The sequence below is a fragment of the Silurus aristotelis genome (assembly GCF_946808225.1).
Source record: "Silurus aristotelis genome assembly, chromosome: 19".
Taxonomy (NCBI): domain Eukaryota; kingdom Metazoa; phylum Chordata; class Actinopteri; order Siluriformes; family Siluridae; genus Silurus; species Silurus aristotelis.
Genome location: NC_139592.1, coordinates 4,424,196 through 4,440,617, shown reverse-complemented (window position 1 = coordinate 4,440,617; position 16,422 = coordinate 4,424,196). Strand labels below are relative to the sequence as shown.

The 16,422-nt window shown below is 40.0% G+C and overlaps 1 protein-coding gene across 2 annotated transcripts; it reads right to left on the bottom strand.

Moving 5' to 3' along the window:
* Nucleotides 1–14,966, bottom strand: fbxo25 (F-box protein 25). Of its 2 annotated transcripts, XM_083520993.1 has the most exons (11): nucleotides 14,829–14,966; nucleotides 14,421–14,536; nucleotides 10,975–11,078; nucleotides 8,868–8,917; nucleotides 8,660–8,752; nucleotides 8,480–8,573; nucleotides 6,401–6,585; nucleotides 4,320–4,502; nucleotides 3,146–3,289; nucleotides 2,745–2,771; nucleotides 1–756 (listed from the first exon to the last, which is right to left on the bottom strand). In XM_083520993.1, the coding sequence occupies exons 2-11, from the start codon at nucleotides 14,534–14,536 to the stop codon at nucleotides 667–669; spliced, it is 1,086 nt and encodes a 361-aa protein (XP_083377119.1). In that variant the 5' UTR covers nucleotides 14,829–14,966; the 3' UTR covers nucleotides 1–666. The 2 variants fall into 2 exon arrangements, with proteins under 2 accessions (XP_083377119.1, XP_083377120.1); XM_083520994.1 differs by lacking the exon at nucleotides 2,745–2,771.
* Nucleotides 14,967–16,422: the final 1,456 nt, after the last annotated feature.

Sequence of the window (16,422 nt, the reverse complement as noted above, 5' to 3'; positions counted from 1 at the left end):
AAGATTTGATCAGTTTCTTTAATATATATTTACCAAATCTTTATCAGTACCATCAATGGAGTGCCACACTTCTCATGTGCCAACTTCATTTGTTACATATACAGTACATTCCAGGAATATTTCAAAGTGCAAAAGAAAGGATATAAAATACGTTAGCTCATAAATAGCAGTGCTTACCCCATTATCAATTTCTGTTTGGAGAAAAGTGTATTATAAAAAGTCACTGATATGGAAAGAAAAAAATAAAAAATAAAATGGTGCAAAATGTCCACTTTAGTGTCAAACACGTCTGATAAATGCACGACACGACCAATTACCACGAATCAAACTCGACGCCACAGCTACGTCCGTCAACATGCGTTCGTTACAATAAAAAAAGCCTCGTTCTTTGTCCCCCCCCCCCCCCCCCCCGAGAGTCATTTCTTTCCCTGTCCATCTCTTGCTATAGCATGCAGCAAAGCCTCTCTATAAACTCCACCTAACTAACAGGCCAGCATTGAACATGGGTAAAAAAAAAAAAGAATGAAGAGAATGAACTAACATTAACAACCATGACATCATTAGAATTAATAAGCCCTTTAGGTTTGGGTGAGGAAAGAAGATTCGTAGAACAGGGATGTTTTCTTATCGATTCGGTCCTTGATTTTACACAAGATGGTGGGAACTTTAGAACTTAAAGAGGTCAATGAAGTGCTGGGGCGAGACCGAGGTGAGGCAGCTGTCGGGGTCGTTGGCTGTGCAGGGGTGTCCCGAATCCTGAAAGAGAGAAAGAAGTGAGAACACAAGTGCAACTTCAATTTTGAAAGAATCGGAGTATGGATGAGACACGCATTTTGTTATCCATTTATTGTTACATTTCATATCCATGAAACTTACAGGAGTCCAGTAGTCTTTAATGGTTTATATGAGACACGCATGGGTTTTTTTTGTTCATATGATACAAACAAGAATAGGAGAAATGAATTTTGGACAAATGAGTCCAAATATGACAGAAACACGTATATAAGATGTAAGCGAAAGAAATGTTGACAGACTGCCTCACTCCCACAGAGAAACATTAAAGTGGAAGCTTAATGGTTTGGGGTAGTTTTGGAGCAGGGATGGTTGGAGCCTTATTCCGGGTAAAAAGAACCAACATGGCAACCACTCTATATTTCAACACCAACTTGGAAGCAACTTCACCAAGACTTTACCGATGAACCGACACCCTCTGTGTGTATTAATGCACACGGCTTGTCATGTTACTTTTCCACAGCAGGAAAGTTGACTGGAACGAAGAATTGACACTGAAGACTCCGTCCATTCACGTTACATATATGTCTTTCCATTGAAAAGCACCACATCACCATATTGACAATATATTCTTTATATTCTACTGTAAGATCTGCTGTTATAGGAAGTTAATCAATATTCCAACCAAGTGAAAATTTCAACCTGCTGCAATATAAACGTAGAATGTTGTGTTGTGACCCATCACAATTCACAGCTACCATCGATGAGCTTTAGTGTCAAAATAAGATGGGAAAACTTCCACATCTACTTCTGCTCTATCATACGAGCGAAGGGTAAAGGCTTATCCTGACTATAGAAACATGTTCCCCAGGTCAAACTGTAGCATCTCAGTTGTCATAATGTCAGACTTTACCACGACATCAATCTGCGTTCTCTCGCTAACGGTAGCTAGCAGCAAACAAAGACAATCTGTAGCAATCATTTTGTTCATGACATCCCTTTATGATATAAATTTCCCTTTTCTTATAACTCGATAAGATTCTCTTCTTGCTGTACAGTCCATTTGACTCGTTTCCACATTTTCTTCTGAGGTGGTTTGAAGTTGGCGCACTAATTGCGTCATCAGGTACCGTCGCTCCTATCGGTCCTCGGTTTGAGGGTCGTCGTTGGGGAAGTCACACCGCAGGTAAGTTTCTGAAATCTGCCAGAATTTCAATGTCGAAAAAAAACAAACTACAGATTATAGCCTCGGATTATATCTTTTAGGATGTTTTGTGATGAAATTTGCCTCAGACTCAAGCCAAATCACAGGCAAAATCGTACAGCGTGGACCTGGCTTAAGTCGTGCTCCCTCCAAGCGGTGGTATCTAACCTATTCCCCATACACGAGTTTGTTTTTGCTGCGATTGCCGTTCGCTCTGCTCGGAAAGTGTGTCTGAAATTTGCTCCTGGCCACAGATGGAATTAGCTGCAGCACCAGGATCCATGATGCAAACTATTTTCCATTTTGCTGCAGTTACACAGAATGTCCTCAAAAGGTCCCCTGGTGGTCTAGTGGTTAGGATGCGGCGCTCTCACCGCTGCGGCCCGGGTTCGATTCCCGGTCAGGGAACCAACCCCAGCCACTCTTAGTGCCGGTCCAAAGCCCGGATAAATGGGGAGGGTTGCGTTAGGAAGGGCATCCAGCGTAAAAACATGTGCCAAATCAAACATGCGGAGGATCCGCTGTGGTGACCCCTGATGGGAGAAGCCGAAAGAAAGTTTTTTACACAGAATGTCCTCATAGTGACTGTTACTTGGTAAAGGTGTTATGGTACGGAAAGAACAGACAATGTGGGATGTGGGATCAAGTTTCAGCTTACAGGTTACACAATAACAGGAGGTAAAAGGCTAGTAAAGTGTAAAGAGTTGAAAAGAAAAAATGAAGCAAAAAGTGGGTCAGAACATGACTGGACAGGGCAGGACAAAAGAAATGCACAAAGTGAATGATGAGTCTGATGATGAGCCTGTACCTTCAATAGCAAAGCCACGTGTCGGTCCTTTAGGAGAGAAGAAGCCGGGGTGGAACAGTAAAGAAACCAGCAGAGGAACAGAAAAAGGGCAAAAGTTAAAGGTTACAGAGGAGGTCGTTGTAGAGGACAGGATCAAAGTGAATATGATTAGGTCTTGTACGAATCGGAAAAGTCGAGCTACACATGTAAACGCATTTGAATCATTTGGACTGGGACTAGAAATTCTGGGGAAATCCCCCCTGGTGGAACTTTTACTGACTGTTTCACTGTACTGCACCGCCACTGGAGACTCCTTCCATCAGAGTTTATTGTTTCATTGTTGCCTGAAGACCTCCACTAGGATCTTAAAGTAGTGTGTCATATTATAAAAAGTCTGACTGCATCTTGAGTGAAGTGTTTACCTTCCAGAAAAGGATGCTACAGTGTCTGCAGAAGTGGAGTGTGTCGCCGTACTGCTCCTTCTTTGGGTAGTACTTCTGCAATGTGAAGAACATCAGCTTCCAATCCACATGGCCTTTCTCTGACGTGATCAAATGCCTGCAGAACTGTTCACACACACACACACACACACACACACACACACACACACACACACACACACACACACACACACACACACACACACACACACACACACACACACACACACACACACACACACACATTCAGTGCATTTAGCAGAAAAAGCATTGCCACACTGTCACCGGGAAACACCACATCGCTCCAGATACTCATCACATCTGACCTTTCATCTATGCTGCCCTCTTGTGGATTCACAAAGGAATAGCATCTGAACAGCCCTGACCCTGGTTACAGGGTCAGCCACTATACAGCGCCCCTAGAGCACTGAGGGTTAAAAGTAAATGTAAGATCTCCTGCTATAGAGCTCTGACCTCAACCCTACTGAACACATTTGGAAAGAATTGGAACCCTGACTGCACCCCAGGCCTCCTCACCTACATCAGGTACTGTACTGTATGTGGCTGAATGAGCACGAATCTCCACAAGAACACTTCAGAATTTAGTGGATCATCTTCCCAGAAGAATGGAGGTCATTATAACAAGAAATTGGGACTAAATGTAAAATGGAACATACTATATATATATATATATATATATATATATATATATATATATATATATATATGTATGTATGTGTGTGAATGTTATGGTCAGATTTTTTTGTCCATCTAGTGTACTTACTTTTGCTTGAAAAGCAAAATTATACCCTCCTGAAACAGAAACAAACCATAATAACCCCCTGAACACAAGCAGAAACGATGTAATAAACCGCTTCACATCTATTTACAGTGTCGTCACCGTAACTTTACTTCGGTTTCCGCAAAACAATTTCCACCTCCACGCTGGGTCATGTGACCAACTCCCTGCTATTCACCAGAACCGAAGAAACGCCTTCCAGACTAAACCTTTGACTTCCTGTTTTCAGCCTGCACTAATGAGCTTAACAGATGCTACGTTTTCTTTTTTTTTTCCCCCTGTAGTCCTTAATTTCTCTAAGATTTCCTTATCACGAGAAATAAAAGTAAAATAAATAAATAAATAAACAAACGTCACCTGTTTCTCAGCAAAGTGGAACCGGCACAGCTTCTTCCACAGCTGCCGATCCTCACTGAGCATGTGCAGCGTGGGCGTGGCCTGCCCCAGGTTGATGATGTCGCAGGCGTCGCTGAACTTGTACAGGATGTGGTTCTGCATGTGCAGCGGGAGGTCACACAGGGTCATGCCGTTGGTCATTTGCTGGAAACGTAGAAATCGAGCGGTATAAGATAAGCGACGTTGTAATTGCCCCAATACAGTAAGTCGATCAATACTTCAACATTTTCACTGTATTTTTAATACATTTATACATTTTAATTGAAACGCTTTTGGAGACGGCTTATGGTAGAGTAATGAACATCCTATTCACGAGCAACAGCTCTGGTGGACGTTCCTGCAGTCAGCATGCAGATCGCACGCTCCCTTAAAACTTGCGACATCTGTGGCATCGTGCTGTGGGAGAAAACTGCACGTTTTAGAGTGGAATTCATTGTGGCAGCCTGAAGCACTCGTGCAATAATCATGGCGTCTAATCAGCATCTTGATATGCCAAAACCTGTGATTTGGATGGATTATCTCGGCAAAGGAGAAGCGCTCACTATCGCAGATTTGTAAACAATATTTGAGAGAAATAGGCCTTATTTTTTTTTGTACAAAGAAAAAGTCTTAGATCTTTGAGTTCAGCTCATGAACAATGGGGGCAAAAACAACAGTGATTTGTTCAGTGTATATCAATTTATATCGAAACGATTTAATGTTGTAATTGTTGTGTAGGTGGGAGCTCAGTAATTAAGGCTCTGGGTTACTGATCGGAAAGTCAGGGGTTTAAAACCCAGGTAACCCAGGTGCCTCTGTTGGGCCCTTAAGCAAGGTTCTTTACTCTTTCTGCTTTAGGTGTGCTGTATCATGGCTGACCCTGCGCTCAGACCCCAACTTCCTATTAAGCGAGCATATGTGGAGATAGGATTTAACTGTCCTGTAAAACCACATGTGACAAGCATAAAGCACCGCTCCTTCCTTCCTTCCTTCCATCCATCATCCAGAAGGTACTTAAGTTAATTGATGATTTGCTGTCTGTCTGTAACGGAAAGAATGAAAGCGAACTAACTGTACAACAGCATCATATTTTTTCCCATTGCATCGTTTTGCATTAAATCGCATTGCGTGGAATCGAATCCTAACAGGGGGTGAATCCGGTAGCTGTACTGCATCGTTGGTTATGAGATGCACATCCATTGTAGGGAATGTTACGACAAATATACATTCTGACATCACTAAATATTTACACCACAGTAGCTTCTGGTCCCCAATCCCCAGGTCCCCAACCCCCAGTAGGCAGTGGTCCCCAACCCCCGGGTTCAATTGGTACAGAAAGAAAATATAACTTATATTATGTCTGTTTTATTTATTATCTGATTCTGAACGGTTTTATTTTGGAAAATGACCGTGTTCTCTCCTCCACATCTGTCTATGACTCACTCTTGAGGCATGTCATGATGCCTCGGTCACATGTCTTACCTCCATCCTCTACCTTCTTAAAGGGGCTGCTCCGTCCGCTAACACATAATACATTACCGCTAAATTGAAACCCCCAAGCGAGCAAAATTAACAAACAACACAGTGGATTCACGTTTATTATTATATTTAGAAAATACCAGTTTTGATGCCGATCGTATCGTTTTGTTTTGTTGTATTTATCCGCCACACCTTAAAGGCCGGTCAGTGAAAATATTGTCCGACATTAATCCGGTCCGTGGCGCAAAAAAGGTTGGGGACTGCTGATGTAGGGGATAAAACTGAACGAGGCGTGCTGTTATAGGCCATTAAACAGTGACTCCTTGCTGGGGTGCAGCCTGATGCTGAGTGGGGTTACTATTACTAATCCCAAGTTTATTATTTCCTAATAACATGTCCCTTGTATTTGTCCTTCACAACAGAAATTTAGATCAGATAACAGAAAATCAGAAAGCTTCAAAACACACACACACACACACACACACACACACACACACACACACACACACACACACACACACACACACACACACACACACACACACACACACACACACACACACACACATGCAAGCAATTAATACCTTAGGGATCTGTAAGTTGTTGAGCTGTTGTTGCCAGTTGTGAATGGTCTCCAGGCGGCACAGCCAGATGTTGATGTTGCCTACAAGTACAGACTTGCCCACTTCACGGATGAGAGTCCCCAGGACTGAACTGAGGTCCTGAAGTAAAGCTTTAATCAACCGAGGGTTCTGGTGATCATCCAGAGCTAAGCCAATATATAAAAATGTATGTTAAAAAAAACATTTTTTATAATCCTAAAATAAAAAGACAAAGTATTACAATATCGACATTAGAACTGGATACAAAACTCAGATTTAAATCGCGACAAATACAGGGTGGCAAAGGGAAACAGGGAATTTCGGAACTAAAAGTTGGTGACCCTGGGGCATCTTTGAGGCAATTGTTTGGAATTAGTGTGACCTTGTTTAAAACCCCTTGCCATTAGTTACAATGAAGCAGTGGAGTGGTGCGCAACAGGCGTTCGTGGCGTTCGTGGCACGCAAAGGGAATTTCTGTGTCATTTCCAGTTGGGCATCATTACCAGTTCTCTTCTGCTCAACATGGGTGCGTCAATTCGAAGAAACAGCTCAACACAGCGATGATGGATGTTGTCGAACGGACTGACGAGGGCTCCTTTAAGATTCTGCTCGTTTAGCCTAAATATTCTCTGGTCTGTGCGCTGTTCGAACACCTCCTAAGGACTTTTTTTTAGGGATGAATCAGATTTTTTCTAAATTAGCAGATGGGACACGATCCTGACGTCCTAATTGGTAATGATGCCTAATTTGGTTCTAAAATTAAAACCCAAATATAACCATTATAAAAATTTTGTATAGGTTCTTTTTTAGGTTTTTACTAAAAAAAAAAAATTATTTTTAAAGAATTTACAGAGAACGTTCTGAGAATGTTATTATTTGGTTCCCAAACAAAAATAGTAATAGAAACCATGCGAGCATTAGTGGAACGTCGAGGGTTTGCTGGGGATATCGTACCACAGCTACCAGTTTATCAAAAGCAAAAGCAAATGACTGCGAATTGTTCTGAAGATAAAGTCAGTGGTGGACGAAGTACATAAACCATGCATTTGAGTTAAAGTAGAGATCCATTAGTTTGAAAATTACTCCAGTAAATGTAAAAGTGCAGCCCATTAAACTTTCAATTAAAAGTCGTTTCATTCATTCATCATGGCTAAAATGTCCCTATTATCATTTTTGTCACAAGATTCTTTGCTTAATCGACTATGCGCAAAAAGACTCTAATGTGACTCTCAGCACACTGATCTATTAATAGAATGATATTAATGAGTCAAACTCTGATTGATGTCTATTACAATTATCATGAGCCTAATTTTCCTCACAACTTCACTCACAATGTTCTGCTGAAATAATGCTGAACTGTATGTTAGTGTAATTAGATACACACCGAACGCCAATCAAAACAAGTGTGCGCTCGATCCTGATTGGTTGATTGCTGCACATTTTTCCTTATAAATAAAAAGGAGCGACTGATTAAGCAAACTGTAGTTGAGTAAAAGTATTTGACTTTGAAATGTAACGGAGTTAAGGTAAAAGTCTCCCCATATGGGAAAAAAAAAGTATGTCCAACTACAGTGGTACCTTGACCTACGAGTTTTCCGAGGTACGAGCGGTCGCTCGGTCGATTTTTTGCTTTGTTGCGCGAGCAAAAAATTGAGGTACGAGCTCGAGACGCCGCTGCTAGATGGCGAAGCGAAGCCAAAAAGCTAAGATTGTGACGAAAATTAGGATAAGCAAAGAAGAAAAAGTAAAAAAAAAAAGTTTAGGGATACGTAGTGTACAGGAGTGATAGTAAAAAACGAGTTTTCCCTCCGCTTATCGCCTCTATTTTTGGTAAAAGATTTCCTCAACAACAAATTCTAAAGCTAAATATGCACATTACCAGCTTCCTAGAACAGCTGATTATAGAGTATTTAAAGAAAATGACCCTTTATTAAGATTAAACCTGTTTCCAGCTAAACATAGGGGGGAAAAGGTGCTAAAAATGAAGAAGGTCTTGTTTCGTAATCCCTGAAACGATGTACACTATTTAAAAAAAAGGCTTGTTTCTAGCCTGTCCCTCACCCTTTCTCACGATCTTCTCCAGCACGTTGAAGTAGTTCTTCTGAGCAGCGCCGCTCAAAGACGTCAGCTGGGACTTGGCGATTAAATGCAGCAGCTACGGAGACGGAAACGAGTCGGGGTGTGAGAGACCGAGTCATGTAAAGAGGTAAAGAGTTGTATAGGCGAAGCATAACGTCTTACTTTGACCACGTAGTTGAAGCGGCGCACGTCCTGGATGGCGCTGGAAAAGTCCAGCCTGTTGAAAGCTTCCCCGAGCGTACAGTACCCATGTCTCTACAACAGCACGCAGAAACACACCAACACACACATAAAACACATCAGACACGTTTATGTTGGCGTACTGACGCTTAAAAGAGGAACCGGAGCAGCGTGGTACACGATGGCTCACCTCTCTCGTGCTTTCCTTCTGAACGTAGATCCACCGCTCCCTGTAAAGAACTAAACACAGACAATTGGGGTATGAGACGCATCGGCGGTAATTTCGACAAAAAAAAGAAAGATTTACATAAACTATCTACCTGATTTTTTTCTTTTTCTAAACTCAGAACAGATTTATATCCAAGGTGAGGGAGGTGAAATTGAGATGGTTTGGACATGTGCAGAGGAGGGACATGGGGTATATCAGTAGGAGAATGCTGAGGATGGAGCCACCAGGAAGGAGGAAAAGAGTAAGAACAAGGGGGAGGTTTATGGATGTGGTGAGGGAATACATGCAGGTAGTTGGTTTGAAAGAAGCAGATGTAAAGGACAGGGGGGTATGGAGACAGATGATCCGCTGTGGCGCCCCCTAATGGGAGAAGCCGAATGAAGAGGAAGAAGAACAGATTCATATCCATGGCTAATACTGCCAAATACCATATACGAAGTAATAATTTATACAGTGCCTGTAAGAAGTTTGGAAACGCACAATCTTTCGGCTTTATCGTTTTTGAAAGATTCATGCACGTTCCTTTTGTTTATATGCTACAATCTAGTTTATTTAATGCCATTAATGCTTGGGTTTTTATAAATTTTATTTAAGTTTCGGTTTATATGGACATCATGCTAACTAGAGGTCCATGTGCACTCCATGTAAAATCGTACCGAACTTTATAAAAGAATAAGAAAAAAAACAGTACTGAATCATGAAAATGTGCAAAAGGAAACACCTATGAATATATGATTAAATATATATAAGTATATAAGAAAAAAAAAAAGATAAATAATAAAGTGCTCTCCATGCAGCAAACAGTCTTCTTCTTCTTCTCCTTTAGGCTTCTCCCATTAGGGGGCGGCACAGCGGATCATCCGTGTCCATACCCCCCTGTCCTCTACATCTGCCTCTTTCAAACGAACTACCTGCATGTCTTCCCTCACCACATCCATAAACCTCATCCTTGGCCTCCTTCATCTTTTCCTCCTTCCTGGTGGCTCCATCCTCAGCATTTTCCTACTGATATACCTCATGTCCCTCCACTGCACATGTCCAAACCATCTCAATCACACCTCCCTCACTGCCTTCCTCACTCCCGCGCTGTCCCTCTTATAAACTCGTTTCTAATCCTGCCATCCTCGTCATACCCCAACCAAAACCTCAACATCTTCAGCTCTGCTACCTCCAGCTCCACCTCCTGCGAGCAGTCTCGTGAAAAAACAAACAAGCACGTGGCATCATTGATTCGCCACTAGAGGTCGCTCTCAATGACAGCAGGCCAGAAGTCAGAAAATCAGTATGGATTTTTGGCAATAGTTCAATAAATTAATTATCGGTGGCAATTATTCAGCAAAACGGCACCGATAGCTGCTTTGGGATGAACTGGATCACAAGGAAAGAAAGTATTTTGGTTAAATGTTTGAAGAAAAAAACTGTCTAGATGCAAAGAGTTTCCAAAAATTTGATGGGCCCTGTACAATAAGTAAAGATCAAAGAATGATTGTTTCTATGGTGACAGCCAATAAGGACTTGCTTAACATAATGTCTCTTGTACATGGAAATTTTGTTTCCGTCGTCTATTCCAAAATTGTATTTGTGATTGTAAATTGCATTATATGGTGTAGTGAAAACAATGCCGGAATGTGTGCATGCCTTCTGGGAATAACACTGATGCTTCCTGGCCAAATATGGGAAAGATATGGCCTTTTTTTTTTCTCAGTGAAATGTACACAACAGATGGAATCAGAGCCAAAAATGTCCAAATGCAACCAATCATCTCCAGTGCGCAGGGTTGAAAGTGGCACGGCTGTACGTACTCATCCATCCCGTGCCTGAGAAATTGTGATGTTGAGATATTGAGAGAAAGCTGTAGCTGCGTTCTGGCACGAAAGGTTCGGATTATGCCGCTCCAATCAGCAACGTGAGCCAGATTAAAGCGGTGAGCGTGCACCGGCACTTGGCCATCACTCATCTGCTATCTGGCTTTACCATAAATGGCAATCCCAGCTCATGCTGGAATGGCATATTTACAATCTTATACGAATGGAGGTTTAGATTGATTACACTGACAGATGATACTCACACTGCGATTTTGTGTTGTTGTTGACGTAGTCCTTTTTCCTTTTCTTTGCAGCGACCTCGCATACATTTTCTACGTATATGTTCTCTTTGTTTTCATTGTCCAGGCTGGAGGAAAGAAAAAAGAAGATTGTGATGGATATGAAAAATGAAAACAAACAGAAGTACAGGCAGCAAATCTCAATTACTCAGTGACGTCCAAAAAATAAATAAATACATAACCGCCATTCCGTTTCCATGTCATGATCAGAAATAAAACAACAAAGAAAATTGCATACACATGCATGTTCCCTTTGTTTCTATGCAACAAACTATGTCGTTTAACGCTATGAAGAATGAGTTTGACCAAACGAATATATAAATGACTAGAAGTCATCACAGATCCAAAACATTTTACTTGACGTTCTTTCGGCTTCTCCCATTAGAGGTCGCCACAGCAGATCATCCATCTCTACACCCCCCTGTCCTCTAAATCTGCTTCCTCTTCTCCTTCTCCTCGACCGATCCGGTATAAAATTCTCTTTCGTGATCCGCATATTTGATTTGGCACGTTTTACACTGGATTTCCTTCCTAATGCAATCCTCCCCTTTTATTTGGGCTTGGGACTGGCACTAAGAGTGCACTGGCTTGTGCAACCCTAATGGCTGCATTGGTTTTTTTTCTCATAAATAATTTCTAAAAATAAACATAAGCAGAACCCTGAAAAAAGAAAACATTTCAGAAGTCCATGTGGACAGTCAACATGAGGCCAAGGACCTGCTATGAATCTTTCTTCTGCCTTTGAAACCATATTCTAGGACAATTATTGACCTGTGAGTGGGTGATGAATACCTCTATGCCTAAAACCTACACTTTTGTACCTCCTTTTTATTACTATTGTATGAGTCGGTATCAAAAAGTTTTCAGATTAGCTATTTACAAAAAAGTGCTTTAAATATCTTTGTTTGCACAATACCACCTTCAAAATAGTCCCCTTGCACAGTAACACAGCGCTCCTGCCACTTCTGGAATGTGTCCTGCAAGTCTTCTTTATGGAGAGTGTCAAGCACCTTCTGCGATTCATGCTGGATCTCCGCAACAGTCTCAAAACATCGACATTTGAGCCCATTATTCGTCTTCGGGAAGAGGGCGGTATTAGCACCAGTTGCAAAGCACAGGACGATGTCTTTTGGCGCAATGACTCATGAAGGTCGGTGCTCCCTGTGACTGTGTTTGCAGCCTTGTGCTGCCTCTGTTGGTATGTTACAAATCTAGTCGTGAAACTTTCTGATACCACCTCGAATCTTCTGGTCTTATAATAAAACAACAGGCATTTTATTTCCTTTTTCTTACTTTTATGTTCTAAACATTACGCAAAAATACAGAGTAGGACCAAACTTTTTTTACACAGGCCCTGTATAGGTAATGAATTAACCCCACAAGGAGAAAGAGTCATTCAGTCCTTATTTTTTATTGTTAATTCAGATCTAAAAATGTGTGGTTTTTTGGTAAATAATAATAATAATAAAAAAAATGCCTAAAACACACTTTTGTACCTCTTTTCTTTTTACTATTCTATCTGCTGATCTTATAATAAAAAAAAAACAACAGACCCTTTTTTCCTTTTGCTTGTCTCCTTTATATATTTTCTTAATCACACAAAAATTACCATTGCTGCCGGATTTCTATGCAGCCCCTGCGTGACAACGTCAAGAGTTATGCAAATCGAACCGAATTCAAAACAAAGAAGGAATTTGTTCTTGAAATTAAACACCCAATGAAACGAAACATGAGCGGTGACATGAAACACAGTTTAAAACATAAAAGCATGTGTGTGTGTGTGTGTGTGTGTGTGTGTGTGTGTGTGTGTGTGTGGTATTTGTGGTGCAAAAAGAGGAAAAGGAAAATACTCCTCAGTGCGCTGAATATAGACACGTTCACATATCAAAACCTCCTCACTTCCTCTGTGTGCACGCTCTTTTACGTAGCCCAAAAGCAGCCTTACCTCCATTTCTCAGCTCTAATTACAGGTCATTATGCCACGTCATCGCTCAGTACTTTAGGGAATGGGTTCTGTGCAAAAGCGGTTTGCTGCTACACAAAGCATCCGTGCGCTTACACAGTATGTACATACACACTTCCTTCTGTTTAATTACCATGTGTAGCAAAGCGGCAGGATCTCAGACGGAGATAAAAAAGCTGTTCTGTCGATTTTATTTTAAGCCGAATCCGTCTTATGATGGGTCAGAGTTCATCCACCTAATAAAACATTAACTAATCCCATTCATGGAGGTTGTCCAAGTTAAGGAGTGATGAAGAGTTTGAATCCAAGTAGTTTAAGACGGTCGCCTTGGACCATATATTTGTTTTCTTAAATGTTGCTGTGAAAAAAAGTATGCTCATTGTTCCCAGTCATTTTCTCTTCCTGTTAATGCCATGCCGCTGTCCTAGGCACATTTTTTATACCTTTAGGAATTTTATTTTTTTTTTTTACATGAAAAAGTGCACCGACTCTTAAAACTTAATTAAAATGCATGAGGAAGGAAAAAAAAAAACATCGAAGCGTTAACATATACAGCGTGACTTTTTACAGCTAGTAACCTTGCTGTAATGTTATATAATGTGTGTGTGTGTGTGTGTGTGTGTGTGTGTGTGTGTGTATATATATATATATATATATATATATATATATATATATATTTCATTCCATTTCATCTTTTCCCGCTTATCCGTAATTCGGGTCGCGGGGGCAGCAGTCTAAGCAGATTCCCCAGACACTTCTCCGTGTCCAGGGATCGGGCTGTCAAGGCCCCCGCCTTCGACTGCTGCCCAATCCTCTCAGCACCGGTCCCTTGCGGTCCCTCCTGCAGGTGGTGAGCCCACGGGAAGTGTATATATATATATATATATATATATATATATATATATATATATATATATATATATATATATATATATATATATATATTTTTTTTTTTTTTTTTTTTTTTTTTATACTTCAGTTAAAGTTTCACAGCATTACTTTTGTACCTTTATTTTTACTATTGTATCTGCTGATCTTATAATAAAAAATAGACCTTTTTTCCTTTTTACCTTTTTATATTTTCTTAATTATAAAAAAAGTACACAGGCCCTTGGGAGCAGTGGTCTTAGTCTTAGTGTTTTCTGCCAATGTCTATTGTAAATTTCTTTTGCATAATATAGGTCCAAAAAGTTATCCAAAATTACACAGTCAATAAAGTGGACAGTTACATTCGGATACTGCGGATTATTATATCTGCTGGTCTTATAATAATAATAATAATAATAATAATAATAATAATAATAATAATATACATTTATTTCTATTTTTATGTTCTTATGCATGCTTGATTATTTTATGTTATGCTCTACAGACATATCAAGGACAAATATTAATAAATAATGATAATAATAATAATGTTATGTATAATAAATAATAAAAGTCTTACTCTACAAGCTGAAATCCTTTACTGTTGGTGCCCAAAAACTCGAAGGGTTTCCATCCATCCTCGGTTTTGATCCAACTCCAGCCTGGAGATCTCCAATCTTGGCCCAAAAATGGCATCTTGAGCATTATACACAAAACATAAACCCATATTTTAAGTGTTAGTAAATATATGATAAGGCTATTATACGTTTTGAAAAATGACAACCACTGGAAATATATATATATATAGTCATATCACTGATATCATGCATCATGTAAATGTTGGTTTATGCAACAACAGCTGATTTGTGTCCATCATCAATGACATCATTTAAATACAATACAGTGAAATACAGCCTTTTATTATTCTATTCCTTTTTTCTTCCGTGCATTAAATTTAATAGCAATCGAATAAGAAAACTTTGCTCACCGCTTCTGATTCCTGGTCTTTTGTTTGCTTGGACAAAATTTCCTCTCTCTCTCTCTCTCTCTCTCTCTCTCTCTCTCTCTCTCTCTCTCTTCCCTGTAATATTGACGGAAGTAAACAGTCTGCACAGCGGAATGAGGACCGCCCTCGGCGCCCTCTGATTGGTCAGCGAGCTTTCATTTGTTGTCTGTTGCTACCCGGAATCCCCTGCTCTGATTGGCTCACGGACACGTCAATCATCCTCAGTCCAGCCCCGGGGCTATGTTTTTAGCCGGCTGCTTGACACGTGACTCAGAAAAACACGTGTTTCCAGTATTTATTTATTTTTTGATGGATGGATGAAAAGAACGAGAAGAAACGTGAACGTGTGCTTTTTATTTGGAGGGAAACAAAAATAAATGGACAGATCCAGCCAGAGAAAAGTGAGAAGTTCCAGTCAATGAGTGTACTGTTGAGTTTGAGTGCATGGAACCATCCTGTTGTGTGTGTGTGTGTGTGTGTGTGTGTGTGTGTGTGTGTGTGTGTGTGTGTGTGTGTGTGTGTGTGTGTGTGGTGGCATAAAGTGAAGCATAACCAAATTGTGGTACAGTATTACATTTTTAACCACATTGCCACTTAGAGCTGTTTACAATATAGGCAAAAGTATGTGCACCCCTGACCATAAGACCCATATTTAATAGTTTTCTGTACAATAGCTGTTTAATTTTTTTTATAAATTTTCTTTTTTTTTTAAATGGCATTTTTTCCCTCTTTATTTCTTATTCTCATATACGGCATGACGGACCAAAGCAGAGGTCACCATGGAGCATCTCAGGCCCACAGGCTCTAGCTTGAGCATCTCTGCAGTTGACCATATACAGTAGTGTTTTAACAGTTATTTTTTAACTAGAATCATATCCAGAATCATCTATATTGCCAAGTATCATAGGTTGCATGTGCAAAGAATATATTTCATGGTGTGCTGGTGCTATAAAAATATGAAAAATTATAGAAAAAACTAAACTAACATAATAAAATATTAAATAAAGATAAAGACATTTACAATACACATAGCCATATCCTGTCCTTTAACTATACACGGCCCCACAGAGGCACTTTTTTCAATTTATGATAAAGGCACTCTAAAATATTTGTAAAGATAAACGCATTGTTGGTGTTACTTTGGCTTATAATGTTAACAAAATCCGATCTGTCTAATCTAATTTGCCATATTTTCTAGAACATTAACCTTTATAATAACTTCAGCTGTACATTACAAGCTTTATATAAATGTGTTTGTTATAAGATGTTAGCATTTATTGTAACCAAGGTTACTATAAATGCTAACATCTTCGTATTTGGTAATATGGTGTTTAAAAAAAAAACATAAAAAAAACCCCAGGTATTTGTTTAGTGTTATCTTTAAGAGAGAAAACAAAAGACAGGCTTCGCTGTTTATAGTTGCACAAGATTCAAGATTCGAGTCTACTGTCAAAGGTATAGGAAACAGTCTGTTGCACCATATAATGAAATTCTTCCTCTGTGAATCCTCCAAGGATCTGTACAACAACGCAACATACACCAATTAAAACAGAAACTGACTTGTTATGTGGATGCT

Coding starts and splice junctions, on each gene's coding strand:
- fbxo25 (XM_083520993.1), bottom strand. CDS start 14,536: ATGCCATTTTTGGGCCAAGATTGGAGATCTCCAGGCTGGAGTTGGATC. Junction 8,574..8,659: donor GCTTCAACTACGTGGTCAAA/GTAAGACGTTAT, acceptor CCGTCTCCGTAG/CTGCTGCATTTAATCGCCAA. Junction 4,503..6,400: donor ACAACTTACAGATCCCTAAG/GTATTAATTGCT, acceptor CTACGTTTCCAG/CAAATGACCAACGGCATGAC.